The sequence below is a fragment of the Rhinopithecus roxellana genome, chromosome 2 (genome assembly GCF_007565055.1).
Source record: "Rhinopithecus roxellana isolate Shanxi Qingling chromosome 2, ASM756505v1, whole genome shotgun sequence".
NCBI classification, from domain to species: Eukaryota; Metazoa; Chordata; class Mammalia; order Primates; family Cercopithecidae; genus Rhinopithecus; species Rhinopithecus roxellana.
This window is the reverse complement of record NC_044550.1, coordinates 183,795,041-183,812,166: the sequence shown is the minus strand read 5'-3', so window position 1 is coordinate 183,812,166 and position 17,126 is coordinate 183,795,041. Positions and strand designations below refer to the sequence as shown.

The following is a 17,126-nucleotide window of genomic DNA, read 5'->3' as shown; positions in this document are numbered from 1 at the left end:
TTAGTGCTTTCTGGCTGAAATATAGTTTCACGTTTAGTGGCTAAAGGTGATCTTGTATTTTTGTCAATCTTTCTGTAGACATTTGGTAGTTTTATATTATTCTTTGTGTTCCAAGGAGGAGGGATCTAAACACCTTTCTTTCTTTTTTCCAGGGACAATGATTTTGACTATTTGGAGTTTCGCCTTTGGATTGGCCTGTGGTCCGCCTTCCTGTGTCTCGTTTTGGTAGCCACTGATGCCAGCTTCTTGGTTCAATACTTCACACGTTTCACGGAGGAGGGCTTTTCTTCTCTGATTAGCTTCATCTTTATCTATGATGCTTTCAAGAAGATGATCAAGCTTGCAGATTACTATCCCATCAACTCCAACTTCAAAGTGGGCTACAACACTCTCTTTTCCTGTGCCTGTGTGCCACCTGACCCAGGTGAGGGCATCACAGTTCGTGTTTATGCTTGCTTTGTATTTAGAGGAAGGTGTAGGCTCCATGCTTGCAAATTTTCAACATGCTGTCATGGTCCTCAGGAATTAGTCTTGTTTTTTGTCTGACAAACTGTGCTACTGAATTTGACGTCTCGTTGCCTAAGGTATTTTAGCTGGATGATTCAACCAGGAAGGAGACCAGGAGCTCTGGAATGTGAAAATAACCAACTCAATATTTTGAAATTAACTCAAACTGTGGGATTTGCAAGGAATTCATGTGTACATTATTCTTGATTTTATAAGTGGGGAAACCTGGATACATGTATTAACAGATATAAATATGTAACAAACTTATCCTCTGCTGCTTCTTTATTGGTGTAGGAATCTCTTCCTTTAAGTAAACTTTTAATACATGATTTTAAGCTTATAGAAGAAAAAGATACTAACCCATTCAGACAATTTGAAGCATTAAATTAAGAAAAAAGAAATTCAGATTGGAATTGCCTAGTGGTAGAATTTTATAGTTTATCTCTGCTAGACAAATAAGAAAAGAAAGGAAGAGAGAAGAAGAAACGAAAGAAGGAATGTGATGTTCTAAGAGTAGATTTATATTCTAGAGTCCAGAAGGACATAAAAACAAAAGTAATTCCTGGAAAGGAATGTGATTCTCTATATCTTAGCCCTTTAAAATCTATCATATCAAACATGAGTTGATATCGTAAGTTTTTCACACACACACACAAAAAAATGTTCAGCTTGGTCTTTGGAATTCTTTCTTGGAGTAATCCCATGATAAAATTCCATTTTATAATATGAAAGGCGTTTCAAAAAAGGATTTACTTTGAGGGAAGTTGTTTTCAATCTTCTCTCGTATAAAAAGGAATAGGGACTGGGTGCAGTGTCTCTTGCCTGTAATTTTGAAATTAACTCAAACTGCAGTATTTGCAAGGAATTAATATCTATATTATTCTTTGTATAGCACTTTGAGAGACTGAGGCAGGTGGATTGCTTGAGCTCGGAGGTTGAGACCAGTCCGGGCAACATTATGAAACCCTGTCCCTACAAAAAATAGAAAAATCAGCTGAGTGTGCTGGCACACACCTGTAGCTACTCAAGGGGCTGAAGGGTAGCAAGACCCTGTCAAAAAAAAAAAAAAAAAAAAAAAGAAACAGAAAAAGGGATAGGCATTTGTGTCAGACAATTAAATGTTAGTAGCACTGGTGATCCTAGGTTATGCAATTAGCTACAGGTCTGTGTCCCTTAAAATAAAAATTGATATGCAGTCCATACTTTTTACTGAGGTCTTTTAGTACCAGAAGTATAGCAGTGTTCAAAGGGCTGGGACACAAATGTGGGGCACATTCATGCAGTATCCACTGTGATTTATAGATTCTGAGGAAAAAGCTCTTAATGTTTACCATAAAACTAACATGGTTATAGATTAGAATGCAGAATGCTCATGAATTTAAAAAATAAGCAAGATACTACAAATTGTTTTTATGCTTGTGGCGTGCCGTTTCAGATTGTTCCTAGATATTTTGGTATGCAACTCATTCTTCTCTGCCACATTGGTGGAGAAGTCTTAGAAGACCAATATGTGTCTTGAATTGAGAAAAAAGAGAACACTACTTCCCTCACAATGAGGCAGTCAGTAACACTGATGACAAGCTAGGGCATTGTTGGACTTTGCACTCATGGATTCTTTTTGTGTTAAGAAAAATCAGCACACATTAAAATAAAAACCATATTTAAAAGCAATGCAGAAAGATATACAAAGTAGAAATTTAAAGATTCAGACTAACAAGAATGCCATATAGTTTTAAAAGCTAACTAGTGTTCAGCTGTATACTGATTTGAAATATTTGATAATTTAAGAAGTACTTGGAAACAAGCACAATGTATATCACTCAACCCATGATATATATTATTATTAGAATCAATTAAATGTGCTCCCCAGAGAAACACAGATGTTACTGTCACTCAACTATATGGAGCTCTTCCTAGGAGAGAAGGGGGATAAAACTCCCAATAACCATACAATCTGGACTTTCAGGGAAGTCCAGGTATTCAAAACATTGGCTTTATAAACATTTAATTGTGAGATTTTCAGCCTTCCCTTACATTTATTAATTTATATATAAATATATGTATACGTTTATTTATGACTTCTTAGATAGGTTTGAGTAATCATACACCAAGATTTTCTAAAGGAAAAAAAGTACTTTGAGGTATTCATGAAGCCAGATGAGGGCTTTGTCAGCACACCTGTCACACAGAAAAAACCATCTAATGTCAACCCCATACCTACCTGAGGCGAATGGAAACTTGTGTTGGTTGTTTTATTATTTGGATGTTAGAGAAGGTAACATGAAACCAAGGAAGACATATCTAAATGTGTTCAAATTATAAAAAGTACTATGGTTTTACATGTAATCTTCCTTCTAAGAAGGATCTTTGTTTTTTTTGAAAAAGTGACATTAAGGGTGGAATCTATTTTATACTTGCATGGCAAGTGCTGGCATGAGTGGTGATAGCTTTTCCTTTGTCCAGTTTTTCCCAGGTTGTGTAAAAAGTCAGTGCTGAGTAACTAGGAAGTTGTCCAGAAGGACTCTGGCAATTCCTACTACCTCTAGTTGGTACCAATAAAGTAGTGTCACAGGGCTTTTAAGTCAGAAGATCCTATATTCAAGTCCTGGTTTGGCTAAGGCCAAATGTATGACTTTTAGCAAGTTCCTTTTCCCAAGGTAGCTTAGCCCCATCTTCCTAATCTGTAAACTAAGGTTAATAATAGTACCTACCTTATAGATTTATTTTGAAGGAAAAAGAAGCGCTATTACAGATAAAATTCTTATGACAGTTTCTAATATGTAATAAGTAATCAACTGTTAGCTGCCATTATTATTGCTATTACCGATCCTTAAAATTTAGGGTTAGTATTTAGCCTTGAAGTGTAAGTAACAGAATAAACAGACCTGTCTTTGTCATCCTTCCTTCTAGGCATACATTGTTGGGCAGTTGGCCCATTTTGCAACAAGAGTGTTGGTTGTACCTCTTATTGGTACTCATGAAAGATATATATGTGAATATGAAGAATTATTTGAAACTATGGAGATGAAATCTGTTTGTGGTTTGGAAAAAGGCAATGGATAGTTATTTGCATTTTCATGACAATTTCATATTTAACAAAACCCCATCAGATTAATGATTGTGTGTCTCCCCCATAACCTTAGTACTTTTTGACAATGTTAATACTTCTCCATAACCTTACTGCTTTTTGGTAGCAAACTGGATAGATTCATCATAAATTTAGTATTTCTTGATATCAAACTGAAAGATGATAGTGAGAGAATAATACAGTTGCATATACAGCTCAAGTAAGTATTCTAAAAATAACAAAAGACTGGCCTTTCATCACAACATGCACTCTTAGTAAAATAATTCAATGAGTCAATAATATTTAAACTGGCGTATGACTTGTTTTTCAACACTGGGACAGTATGTAACAGTGAACCAGCAACTGCACAGATGGAGTCGTGATCCTGCAAACTGAGAAATGATTTTACAAGAATGGAAATAGGGGCCACTAATTACTAAAGAAACCTCTCTTCATGGCCACAATATATTGTGGCTTTTTTGTATGTGTGTGCTTTGTCAAGGTAACACTTCCTTTTCTCTTTTTTTCTTTTTACTTCTCACTTGCTTCCAGAAAGCCTAATCATTTCCTAATTTTTCTTTTCTAAATGCACTTTTTTCTCCATTCATTTTACTCCCAACTACTGCTTGGTAACCCAAGTCATGCACATAGGTTTACTGAGCAACTAAGGAAGCTCAGTTGCAAGTGCTAGTAGGAAAATCAGTCAGAAAGTTTGACATGTGTGAGTGGATACATGCCATACGTGGGTGGTTTTTGTGCTAAGATTTGCTTTTCTTAGAAATGGGATAGCTATTAATTAGTAGAGGAAAGGGATGTTAAATTTTCCACTGTACTTCGACGATTACATAGCAGAGTGTGTAAGAAAAAAGATAATTTAGTTCAAAAGCCAAAAGTGAGAACTAAAAAATATCCAGTTGAAGAATAATACATAATATCTAATTTCATCACCAACATCCCAATTTAGAAATGTTAATGTGATAAAGTGTAAATACTATGTGCTTTAGAGTAAACAAAACTGAGTTTAAATTTCATTGTTATCCTGAACTAGGCTGATTACTTAATCTCTTTGTTTGATAATCTCTGAACTGGGTTAGTAACTGTGCTTATTCTTAGAGGTTACTATAAAGGTTAAATGAGATAGTATATGTAAAATTGTTTGGCACCTAATGGACATTGAGTAAAAATTTGTTCTTTTTCGTATTTCTCACTGTCCTACAAAAGATGCCCCCGTGTGTTTAATCTTATAATGGTTGTATTCTTTAAAGATTTCAAACATTTAATTTTCCCATAAATTTTCCTAGGGAAAGATACTAACAAGGCTTCTACTGCAAGTCGGCCTTCTCCCCAAAAATTAACAACCAGTGTGCTGTTACAGAAAAATATGAAACATTGAAACTGTACTTACAAAAAAAATGTTAAGGCTTCAGTGCATTGTAGTTAGAGTAATTAATACTATTCCATTGAATCTCGAGACTACAAAAGTGTTGTATACTATATATAGTCATTAAGAAAAAGACTTTAAAGTCCTAGAGGCGAGGTGTTCAGTTCTTCTAAGAGGAATCTGTTTAATTTATTCAAAAACGTAAATACTAGAATTTTGGAAATAGGGAACAGAACTTGGGCATCCCCCCAACTTTCACTTGTTCTCTCTTCTGTCCTCTCTGCTTTTAAAATTCTCATTCATTCATCAACAAACATTTTCTGAGGACCTGATTCACTGCTTTTTAAGAATTGTGCAGAAAATTTTTGCAATCTATCCATCTGACGAGGGCTGATATCCAGAATCTACAAGAAAAAAAATAACCCCATCAAAAAGTAGGCAAAGGATGTGAACAGACACTTCTCAAAAGAAATTTATGCTGCCAAAAAACATGAAAAAAAGCTCATTATTGCTGGTCATTAGGGAAATGCAAATCAAAACCACAATGAGATACCATTTCAGACCGGTTAGAATGGCAATCATTAAAAAGTGAGGAAATAGATGCTGGAGAGGATGTGGAGGAATAGAAATGCTTTTGCAGTGTTGGTGGGAGCGTAAATTAGTTCAACCATTGTGGAAGACAGTGTGGCGATTCCTCAAGGATCTAGAACTAGAAATACCATTTGAGCCAGCAATCCCATTACTGGGTATGTACCCAAAGGATTATACATCGTACTATAAAGACACATGCACACGTATGCTTATTGCAGCACTATTCACAATAGCAAAGACTTGGAACCAACCCAAATGCCCATCAATGATAGACTGGATAAAGAAAATGTGGCACATATACACCATGGAATACTATGCAGCCATAAAAAAGAATGAGTTCATGTCCTTTGCAGGGACATGGATGAAGCTGGAAACCATCATTCTCAGCAAACTACCACAGGAACAGAAAACCAAACACCACGTGTTCTCTCTCATAAGTGGGAGTTGAACAATGAGAACATATGGGCACAGGAGGAGAACATCACACACCGGGGCCTGTCAGGGGGTTGGGGGCAAGGGGAGGGATGGCATTAGGAGAAATACCTAATAACGAGTTGATGGGTGCAGCAGACCACTATGGCACGTGTATACCTGTGTAACAAACCTGCACATTCTTCACATGTATCCCAGAATTTAAAGTATAATAATAGAAAAAAGAATTGTGCTACTTGCAATGAAGTAGGATACACACATACACACACACATATTATAAAATGTATTGTCTTTTTAAATAGTGTTAATTGCTTTTTGAATGAACAAAAGTGAGAGTTTCGTTTAATCCAAACTTTAGAAATAAATTTCTACTCTAATACCTCTGTTCGTTTGCCTAATGTGTAAATCTTGCAGTGACTATATACTCGAGGCACATTAATATTTTGAAAAGGGTCAAAGAAAATTTTCTGACCAGGTGTCAGTTTTACATCCTGAGGGAAAAGAAACTGCTAAAAATAATGAACTATAAAAGTAAGAAAAATAGCCTCAAAGGGACAGACACTGTATTGTTAACAAAAGGGATATATTTTATTGATTTATTGTTGACTGTTCCAGGAGAACATGCTTAATAATAGATGCATGAATAAGGTGAGTAAATTCTTTCTCAGGAACCAAGTGCATCCCTGTGTATATTATCTTCAAGTAAAAGTTGGCCATTTTCCTGGTATGAAACTGTAAGACCAAGCCTAATGACTAGAAGTAGCCATGGCTTCCATTTCCATACCTTTTTGTCATTCACAGCATAAGGAGGCTTCTAGATGCTCTAAAATAGTTGTCACTAGAGTTTCAACATCATTTGTTTCTACATAATTTTTCTAATATATTAATAAGGGCTGTGCACCAATATGTTATAACCATTGAAAAGAACTACTGGATTGCATCCCCTGTGTTCCCATATTATAGTCAATATGTGTTTTATGATTACAAAGCCCATTAAAAGAAAATTAGAAAATAAAGATCATCCTAACTTACCTTCCATGAACTATATCATAATATATGTGATTTTATTTTTATTGTGTGCCATTCCCTCTTTATGAAGTAGGTTTAAATCATAAACTAATGGTAAAACAAGGAAGTACAAGTTCTGCTGCTGTAGCATCCCTCAGGCTTGCATTTGTGAGAATCCTTTACCGGCACAGTTGATATTTTGTCATCTATGGTAATAGTATTTTGGAAGAGACCCATCATTTTAGTTTTCTTTTCCTGTCTTAACCTATGTTTCAGCAATTTCTGCATAATGCTTGCAGGAATCAGAAAATGGGATTGTCATCAGACCTGGAAAATTCTCTAGTTTTGGGTTTATATAAAAGCAGATTTGTAAAAGTTTCCCCACAGTAATGTCTATAACATATCTCCAAAATGTAATGATGGATGGGTATGAGAGAGAAGTTTTTGTGAAATTGGTGACAAAATATACCTATCTTTTTTTTTTTTTTTGGTGGGGTCTTGCTCTGTCACCCAAACTGGAGTGTAGTGGCACGATCATAGCTCAGTGCAACTTCAAACTGCTGGGCTCAAATGATCCTCCCACCTCAGCCTCCTGAGTAGCTAGGACTACAGGTGCATGCCACCATGCAGCTTAAATATATTCATCTTAATATCTCCACAGTAGCTCAGCTCTTTAACTTCCAGCACAACATCGTAGGTGAACTTGTGAATAGTGCCTGTAGATTAAAGAATATGCAACTTGAACTTGCCTAGTTGTGGTGAAAATCTCAAGCATTAAGGCTTGCTGAAGATACTTGGGAAAACTAAAAGGATAATAAGAAAAAACAAAGAAAGACTTACTGCTGATTTTATCTGTTTTAAGACTTAAGATTGAGATAGTGGCAAATAGTTTCCCTATAAGCTACTTCTCCCAGTTTTCCTAATTTATTTTGTCTTCCCTCAAAAGCCATTTTTACCTTTTGTTGCCTTTATTGACCTAGGAATTAAAAGCATATGTGTTTGACTTAATCAAAAGGTACTAGTGTGCTCAAGTTATCCAGAACCCTTAAATAAATCTGACATGACCATGTGGCAGAGCTTATTTAATTTTATCCTTTATCTATTTTCTAGTTACTTAATTGCCTTAAGATATTTCTTAAATGTAACAGAATAAAACTTTAAAGTTTCATTATCATGGAAAATAGTCTTAAAAGTTTTTCTTGTTCACATCAGGTTAATCAGTGCCACATTATTATAACCCTAAGAAGCCATGTTCGGGGCACAGGTTCAGATTAGACTAATATTTATTAAGTACCATCCAAGTACCAGACATTTTACTAGGGGATTTTAATCAACTATATCTTAATAACATTATGTATGTATATTTAACCATCACATAAATCTTGAGAGATAGCTGGCATTCATCCCAGGGACAAGGTCTGCTTTCTGCAGGTCAAGCTAGGAGTAATCTTAGCTGCCATTTATTTAGATCTATCCTGATACTGGACACTGTGTTTACAATTTTGCCTATATTGTGTTATTTAATCTGCACAGTAACCTTATGAGGTAGTTGGTTTCAAATCCAGTTTTACAAATGAGGGACATGTGGTCAAGAGGTGGGAAGTAAGTCCTCAAGATTATGCGGTGAGGGAGCTTAAGGGTACTGTGCTCGGAAGTTGCTGGGTCCAGAATTCAAGCCCAATCCTAGTACTCCCTTCTCCACATTGTATTAGGTTATACATAAAAGCAGACAGCTATGGCCTTAGTGACCAATTGTTGCTTACACTTGACCTCACAGTCTCACGTGAGTTCGTACCTGTTCCTTATGGTACAGTTCCTGCTAAATGTGTAGAGCAGAGGAGCCTTGGGGTAGTTCCTGAGGCCGGGTCACTAGAAGATAAAGAGGGACAACCTTTAACAGTGCAATAGATATTCCCCTATGCAAGAGGTATGCCAACACTGACATGTGGATGTCATCTCCTTTTTTCTCTCACAGCTCCCACAACTGCATTCATGCTTGATCCCCTTGTTCTTTCTCTAAATCTCTCATTAAACATAAAGAAGAAGTCAGCTGAAATGCCTAGTGTTCCATTATTGGAATGCTAAGCTTGTGGGAGTTATTTATATCTTACTGCTCAAGGTCATCGCCAAGGTCTGATTTTTCACACACAAAATAATTTTGGTATAAATAGGCTAAGAAGGAAAAGTCACAGATATATTTTAAAAGGTCTCTCACTTACAATATTCATTCCCTCATTCTGGAAAATCAGCTAAAATCTGATACATGGGAAGGAGAAACGAGATACGAAAATCCAAGTATGGAAAACGATCAACCTGTGGAAGCTCCCTGAAAGCCAGTATGAAACAGAGATTGTCCCAGTGATAACTGTCTAAATCTAAATTAGCCAGATTCCTAGGGCAAAGGGTTTCTTTGCCTCATGAGCCAGGATGCTGAGCAAATGGGAGAGACAGTGTGAAGTATTTTAGTTTTTCCATTTGACTTTTCCAAAATCCTAATTAAGGAGATTGCAGATTCCATATATATGGATCATTCTGCAATTGGTTGCCAAAATATTTGCACCTGGATCCAAATGGTAACCAATGGTTCTTGTAGACCAAGCTTCCAATTGGGATTGATCATCTTCTTTTCTGTGAGCCTAAAGAAATTTATTTTTCATCTTGTTTATGGAGTCTAACATACCCTGCTAATATGCATTTATGAAAGTGCTTTTTAAATGTATTTATTTTCAAGTCTTTCTTCTGAAGCAGATGCTTATTAAAAGAAGTAGGGAACGTGTTATATACTTTTTACTGTCCTTTTGATAATGGTCTTTTGGGATTTTGAGAGCCAATGTGCTTTAATAGCTTGTCTTAGGGGAAAAAATTGAAATTCTAAAAGGAATTTCAATGAACAGAGTTGATGCTTATCCAAAACTTGAGAGCAGCTACTAACGGTTCAGACTGCAATCCTGTTTTAGTGCACCCCTGGCCTTTATTATCCATCATTCATTTCATGAAGAAAGAGCCTTGACTATCTTTCCTCCTCAGTCTTTACTCCTTGCTTTTATGCAGAAAAGTGTGTTGCAAAAAGACCCTCAAACTCTCGTGACAAGAAGCTGATAAAATTGCATTAAAGAATCTAGCTCAAGAAGGGAAGCTTCTCAACACCATCCAAATAGTATCTGTAATTTCACATATGCTGCTTTTCCTCAAAAGCTCAGACAGATCAGACATTTCAGGTCACGGTTGAGAGTCACATCATCGAACACTGGCAAGTACTATCTCACCTTGAATTCTGTGGCCACATAAATCACCTGATTTTGATGGTTAGAAATGCTGCGTAGGAGAAGAAAGAATGCTGAAGGAGGTCTTGCTACCAACTCTGCTTCTGATGAACTATAACCCTGGGGAAGTAACCTGGCACAGTAAGCTTCAGAGTCTCATCCAATATGAAATGGGTATAAAAGTATAGCCATTATGTGCTCTAGGATGTTTTCAAATGAAGAAATACAATGTAAGAAAATGTTCTTTCAGCTTTTTAAAACAACATAGTAATACAAACCTAGATTTTCTTAATAATTATTTACTAACATCTTCCTTTTGAGAATGGATTCATTTGGCTTTATTGTTTAGGCCAAACATCGTTTAGCCTATTTTTGTTTTTGTTTTTGTTTTTTTAACTTTCATTTAAGTTTGGGGTACATGTGCAGGTTTGTTCCATAGCTATATGTGTGTCATGGGGGATTGTTTTAAAGATTATTTCATCACCCAAGTATTAAGCCAAGTACCCATTAGTTGTTTTTCCTGATCCTCTTCCTCCTCCCACTCTCCACCATCTAATAGGCCCCAGAGTGTGTTGTTCCCCTCTGTGTGTCCATGTGCTCTCATTATTTAGCTCTCATTCATAGGTGAGAACAGGCAGTATTTGGTTTTCTGTTCCTGCATTAGTTTGCTAAGGATAATGGCCTCCAGTTCCATCCATGTCCCTGCAAAGGGCATGATTTCATTCCTTTTATGGCTGCGTAGTATTCCATGATGTATATGTACCACCTTTTCTTTATCCAGTCTATCATTGGTGGGCAGTTAAGTTTATTCTATGTTTTTACTGTTGTGAATAGTGCTACAGTGAACATGGGTGTACGTGTGTCTTTATAATAGAACAATTTGTATTCCGTTGGATATATACCCGGTGATGGGATGACTGGGTCAATTTCTCTATAGGTCTTTGAGGAATCGCCACACTGTCTTCCACAATGATTGAACTAATTTATACTCCCACCAACAATGGGTAACATGATGCCTCCAGCCTTGTTCTTTTTGGCTATTCAGGCTCTTTTTTGGTTTCATAAAAATTTTAAAATAGTTTTTTCTACTTCTGTGAAGAATCTCAATGGTGGTTAAATAGGAATAACATTGAATATATAAATTACTAGGAGCAGTATGGCCATTTTAACAATATTGATTCCTCTTATCCATGAGCATAGGATGTTTTTCCATTGTTTGTGTCATTTCTGTTTTCTTTAGCAGTGGTTTGTGGTTCTCCTTGTAGAGATCGTTCATCTCCCTGGTTAGCTGTATTCCCTAGGCATTTATTCTTTTTTGTGGCAGTTGTGAATGGGAGTTTGTTCCTGATTGTTGTTAATATATAGGAATGCTAGTGATTTTTGCACATTGGTTTTGTATCCTGGGACTTTGCTGAAGTTATTTATCAGCTTAAGAAGCTTTTGGGCTGTTTTCTAGATACAGGATCATGTGTTCCTTTTTCTCTACAATCTCACCACTATCTGTTTTTTTTTTGACATTTCAGTAATAACCATTGTGACTTGTGTGAAGAGTATCTCATTGTGGTTTAGATTTGCATTTCTCTAATGATCATTGATGTTGAGCTTTTTTTTTTTTTTCCTATGATTATTGGCGGCATGTATGTCTTCTTTTGAAAATTGTCTGTTCATGTCCTTAGCCCACTTTTTGATAAGGCTGTTTTTTTTTTTTCTTGTAAGTTTGTTTAAATTCCTTTTAGATACTGGATATTAGGCCTTTGTCAGATGCATAGTTTGCAAAAATATCCTTCCATACTGTAGGTTGTTTGTTTACTCTGTTGATAGTTTATTTTGCTGTTCAGAAGCTCTTTAGTTTAATTAAATTCCGTTTGTCAATTTTTGCTTTTGTTGCAATTGCTTTTGGCATGTTTGTCATGAAATCTTTTCCCATGCCTGTGTCCTGAATGGTATTATCTACATTGTCTTCTAGGGTTTTTATAGTCTTGGGTTTTACATTTAAGTATTTAATCCATCTTGAGTTAATTTTTGTATATTGCATAAGGAAGAGGTCCAGTTTCAATTTTCTGCTTATGATCAGCCAGTTGTCCCAGTATTATTTATTGAATAGGGAATCCTTTCCCCCATTGCTTCTTTTTGTCAGGTTTGTTGAAGATCAGATAGTTGTAGATGTGCAGTCTTATTTCTGGATTCTCTATTCTGATCCATAGGTCTGTGTGTCAGTTTTTGTACCAGTACCATTCTGTTTTTGTTACTAGAGCCAAGTAGTATAGTTTGAAGTTGAGGTGTTCTAGATACAGGATCATGTTGTCTGCAAACAGGGATAGTTTCTTTCTCTTGCCTGATTGCCCTGGCCAGGACTTCCAATACTATGTTGAGTAGGAGTGGTGACAGAGGGTATCCTTGTCTTGCGCAGATTTTCTTTTTTTTCTTTTTCTTTTTTTTTTTATTATACTTTAAGTTCTAGGGTACATGTGCATAACGTGCAGGTTTGTTACATATGTATACTTGTGCCATGTTGGTGTGCTGCACCCATCAACTCGTCAGCACCCATCAATTCATCATTTATATCAGGTATAACTCCCAATGCAATCCCTCCCTGCTCCCCTATCCCCATGATAGGCCCTGGTGTGTGATGTTCCCCTTCCCGAGTCCAAGTGATCTCATTGTTCAGTTCCCACCTATGAGTGAGAACATGCGGTGTTTGGTTTTCTGTTCTTGTGATAGTTTGCTAAGAATGATGGTTTCCAGCTGCATCCATGTCCCTACAAAGGACGCAAACTCATCCTTTTTTATGGCTGCATAGTATTCCATGGTGTATATGTGCCACATTTTCGTAATCCAGTCTATCACAGATGGACATTTGGGTTGATTCCAAGTCTTTGCTATTGTGAATAGTGCCGCAATAAACATACTTGTGCATGTGTCTTTATAGCAGCCTGATTTATAATCCTTTGGGTATATACCCAGTAGTGGGATGGCTGGGTCATATGGTACATCTAGTTCTAGATCCTTGAGAAATCGCCATACTGTTTTCCATAATGGTTGAACTAGTTTACAATCATCCCACCAACAGTGTAAAAGTGTTCCTATTTCTCCACATCCTCTCCAACACCTGTTGTTTCCTGACTTTTTAATGATTGCCATTCTAGCTGGTGTGAGATGGTATCTCATTGTGGTTTTGATTTGCATTTCTCTGATGGTGAGTGATGAGCATTTTTTCATGTGTCTGTTGGCTGTATGAATGTCTTCTTTTGAGAAATGTCTGTTCATATCCTTTGCCCACTTTTTGATGGGGTTGTTTGTTTTTTTCTTGTAAATTTGTTTGAGTTCTTTGTAGATTCTGGATATTAGCCCTTTGTCAGATGAGTAGATTGCAAAAATTTTCTCCCATTCTATAGGTTGCCTGTTCACTCTGATGGTAGTTTCTTTTGCTGTGCAGAAGCTCTTTAGTTTAATGAGATCCCATTTGTCAATTTTGGCTTTTGCTGCCATTGCTTTTGATGTTTTAGACATGAAGTTCTTGCCCATGCCTATGTCCTGAATGGTACTACCTAGATTTTCTTCTAGGGTTTTTATGGTATTAGGTCTAACATTTAAGTCTCTAATCCATCTTGAATTAATCTTCGTATAAGGAGTAAGGAAAGGATCCAGTTTCAGCTTTCTACTTATGGCTAGCCAATTTTCCCAGCACCATTTATTAAATAGGGAATCCTTTCCCCATTTCTTGTTTCTCTCAGGTTTGTCAAAGATCAGATGGCTGTAGATGTGTGGTATTATTTCCGAGGACTCTGTTCTGTTCCATTGGTCTATATCTCTGTTTTGGTACCAGTACCATGCTGTTTTGGTTACTGTGGCCTTGTAGTATAGTTTGAAGTCAGGTAGCGTGATGCCTCCAGCTTTGTTCTTTTGACTTAGGATTGTCTTGGCAATGCGGGCTCTTTTTTGGTTCCATATGAACTTTAAAGCCGTTTTTTCCAATTCTGTGAAGAAACTCATTGGTAGCTTGATGGGGATGGCATTGAATCTATAAATAACCTTGGGCAGTATGGCCATTTTCACGATATTGATTCTTCCTATCCATGAGCATGGTATGTTCTTCCATTTGTTTGTGTCCTCTTTTATTTCACTGAGCAGTGGTTTGTAGTTCTCCTTGAAGAGGTCCTTTACATCCCTTGTAAGTTGGATTCCTAGGTATTTTATTCTCTTTGAAGCAATTGTGAATGGAAGTTCATTCCTGATTTGGCTCTCTGTTTGTCTGTTACTGGTGTATAAGAATGCTTGTGATTTTTGCACATTGATTTTGTATCCTGAGACTTTGCTGAAGTTGCTTATCAGCTTAAGGAGATTTTGGGCTGAGACAATGGGGTTTTCTAAATATACAATCATGTCATCTGCAAACAGGGACAATTTGACTTCTTCTTTTCCTAACTGAATACCCAGCTGAATTCTACCAGAGGTACAAGGAGGAGCTGTTACCATTCCTTCTGAAACTATTCCAATCAATAGAAAAAGAGGGAATCCTCCCTAACTCATTTTATGAGGCCAACATCATCCTGATACCAAAGCCTGGCAGAGACACAACAAAAAAAGAGAATTTTAGACCAATATCCCTGATGAACATCGATGCAAAAATCCTCAATAAAATACTGGCAAACCAGATTCAGCAGCACATCAAAAAACTTATCCACCATGATCAAGTGGGCTTCATCCCTGGGATGCAAGGCTGGTTCAACATTTGCAAATCAATAAACGTAATCCAGCATATAAACAGAACCAAAGACAAGAACCACATGATTGTCTCAATAGATGCAGAAAAGGCTTTTGACAAAATTCAACAGCCCTTCATGCTAAAAACGCTCAATAGATTCGGTATTGATGGAACGTACCTCAAAACAATAAGAGCTATTTATGACAAACCCACAGCTAATATCATACTGAATGGGCAAAAACTGGAAAACTTCCCTTTGAAAACTGGCACAAGACAGGGATGCCCTCTCTCACCACTCCTATTCAGCATAGTGTTGGAAGTTCTGGCTAGGGCAATCAGGCAAGAGAAAGAAATAAAGGGTATTCAGTAGGAAAAGAAGAAGTCTTGCGCAGATTTTCAAGGGGTTTTCAATGCTTCCAGGTTTTGCCCATTCAATATGATGTTGGCTGTGGGTTTGTCATATATAGCTGTTATTATTTTGAAGTATGTTCCTTCAATACCTAGTTTGTTGAGAGTTTTTTTTTAACATGAATGGATGTTGAATTTTATCCAAAGCCTTTTCGGCATCTCTTGAGATAATCTTGTATTTTTTTCTTTAGTTCTGCTTATGTGATGAATCACATTTATTGATTCGCATATATTGAACCAACCTTGCATCCCAGGGATAAAGCCTACCTGATCGTGGTGGATTAGCTTTTTGATGTGCTTCAGCCTATTTTAATTCCCTCTGTGATCTGTAATGAAACAGAGAGAATAAGAACACAGATAATATGCACATGTACTTCCTTTACTGCTGAAATAGAGAAACTCTGGCAACAGGTAGCTTTAGGTTAACAGTTTTACAATCTAAAGTCTTGAAAGATCAGAGTGAATTCCAAAATTGACCAAAAGTAGGGCTCAAGCTAAATATTTTCTCTCTTTTAGTTTGTTTTTCTTGTTTCTTTTTTTCCCAATTTATCTGCTGTCAGTCATTCATTTTTAGTCATGAAATGCCCTCTTTTCTAATTTCCTTTATTGACAGTAAACAAATATTTTTCAGTTCCTGTTAAGAGCTACACTGGGTAGATTTTAGGGAAAAACAGTGAACTCGATAAGCTTCTTCTGTTCCTCCCTTATGGATCTCGTATTCTAACATCAGCTATCAAAACCTGCATGTTTCTTCTTAAAGGTTTATGTAGGCAGGACTTGAAGCATGGCAAACTGAAAAGGCAAGCTAGTGGCTCAGAGGGACTGGAGTAGGCACCAAATAGTAGCTAGCAATTCAGATGTTTAATAAACTGTGGGACCCTAAACAAACAAATGAACAAATAAAAACCCTGATGTGTTGTTTTATAATATTTCTATAAATTAGGGATATGCTCTAATAGTTTATTTTATAATACCTAAAGCTTCACAAAATAGGAAAAAGGCTTATCTGATAAAGACAAAATATTTTACTTATAGAGTACTTTTTAAATACTATGTTTTAATTTTCAGACACATAAAATTTTAAAAACGGAACAAAAGATTTCCAAGAGGAAGATTGGTTTAATATATTAGGTTCTTCTTCAAGTGCATCTTAAACCTATAAATGACGCCAAATTGTATGAAAATAATTTTTAAAATTCGATTAAATATTCATCTCCATTATATTTATATTATTTAGTACTTTCTTTTGTTTTCACACATGTTAAAAAGATAACCTTTCTCATACACTGTCGAAATTTCCCAAAACTACAAATTATTTAAGTCTTAACTAATAAAGCTTCAATATGGGAGATTTTCCTTACATTCTGAAGCCAGTGATTAACTTAATCAATTATGAACAGCCCTTGTTCCACTAGACAAAATATATTGAGTACCTTGTAGTATCAGGGAAGTTTTATTTATCTTTTTTTTTGAAGCCTGAAACAAATTTTAATACCGTCTCTTTGAATTATTCATCATCATTTCTTATCAGATTAGAGCACAGCAGCTGTGTCCAAAATGTGTCCACAGCAGATGTGTCCAAATCTTTGTTTTATCTAGGTGAAAGGTGAACACATTTAAAATAAATAAAAATTCATTGTGCTCTTATGTTGTTATTAAAGACATTTTTACTGCCTGGCCCTGTTTTTAGAAATACCTAATTATGTATTTAAGGTCTTTTTCTATTTTTGTTTTATAGTATAAAATAATTGTCTTTTGCTTACA

General features: G+C 36.1%; 1 protein-coding gene across 1 annotated transcript in view; it reads left to right on the top strand.

The window, feature by feature from the left end:
* Nucleotides 1–17,126, top strand: part of SLC4A4 (solute carrier family 4 member 4) — a 400,518-nt gene that overhangs the window by 294,043 nt on the left and 89,349 nt on the right. The window contains exon 14 of the mRNA XM_010384086.2: nt 153–424. Coding sequence (XP_010382388.1) covers nt 153–424 — 272 coding nt within the window. The remainder of the gene's footprint in view (nt 1–152; nt 425–17,126) is intronic.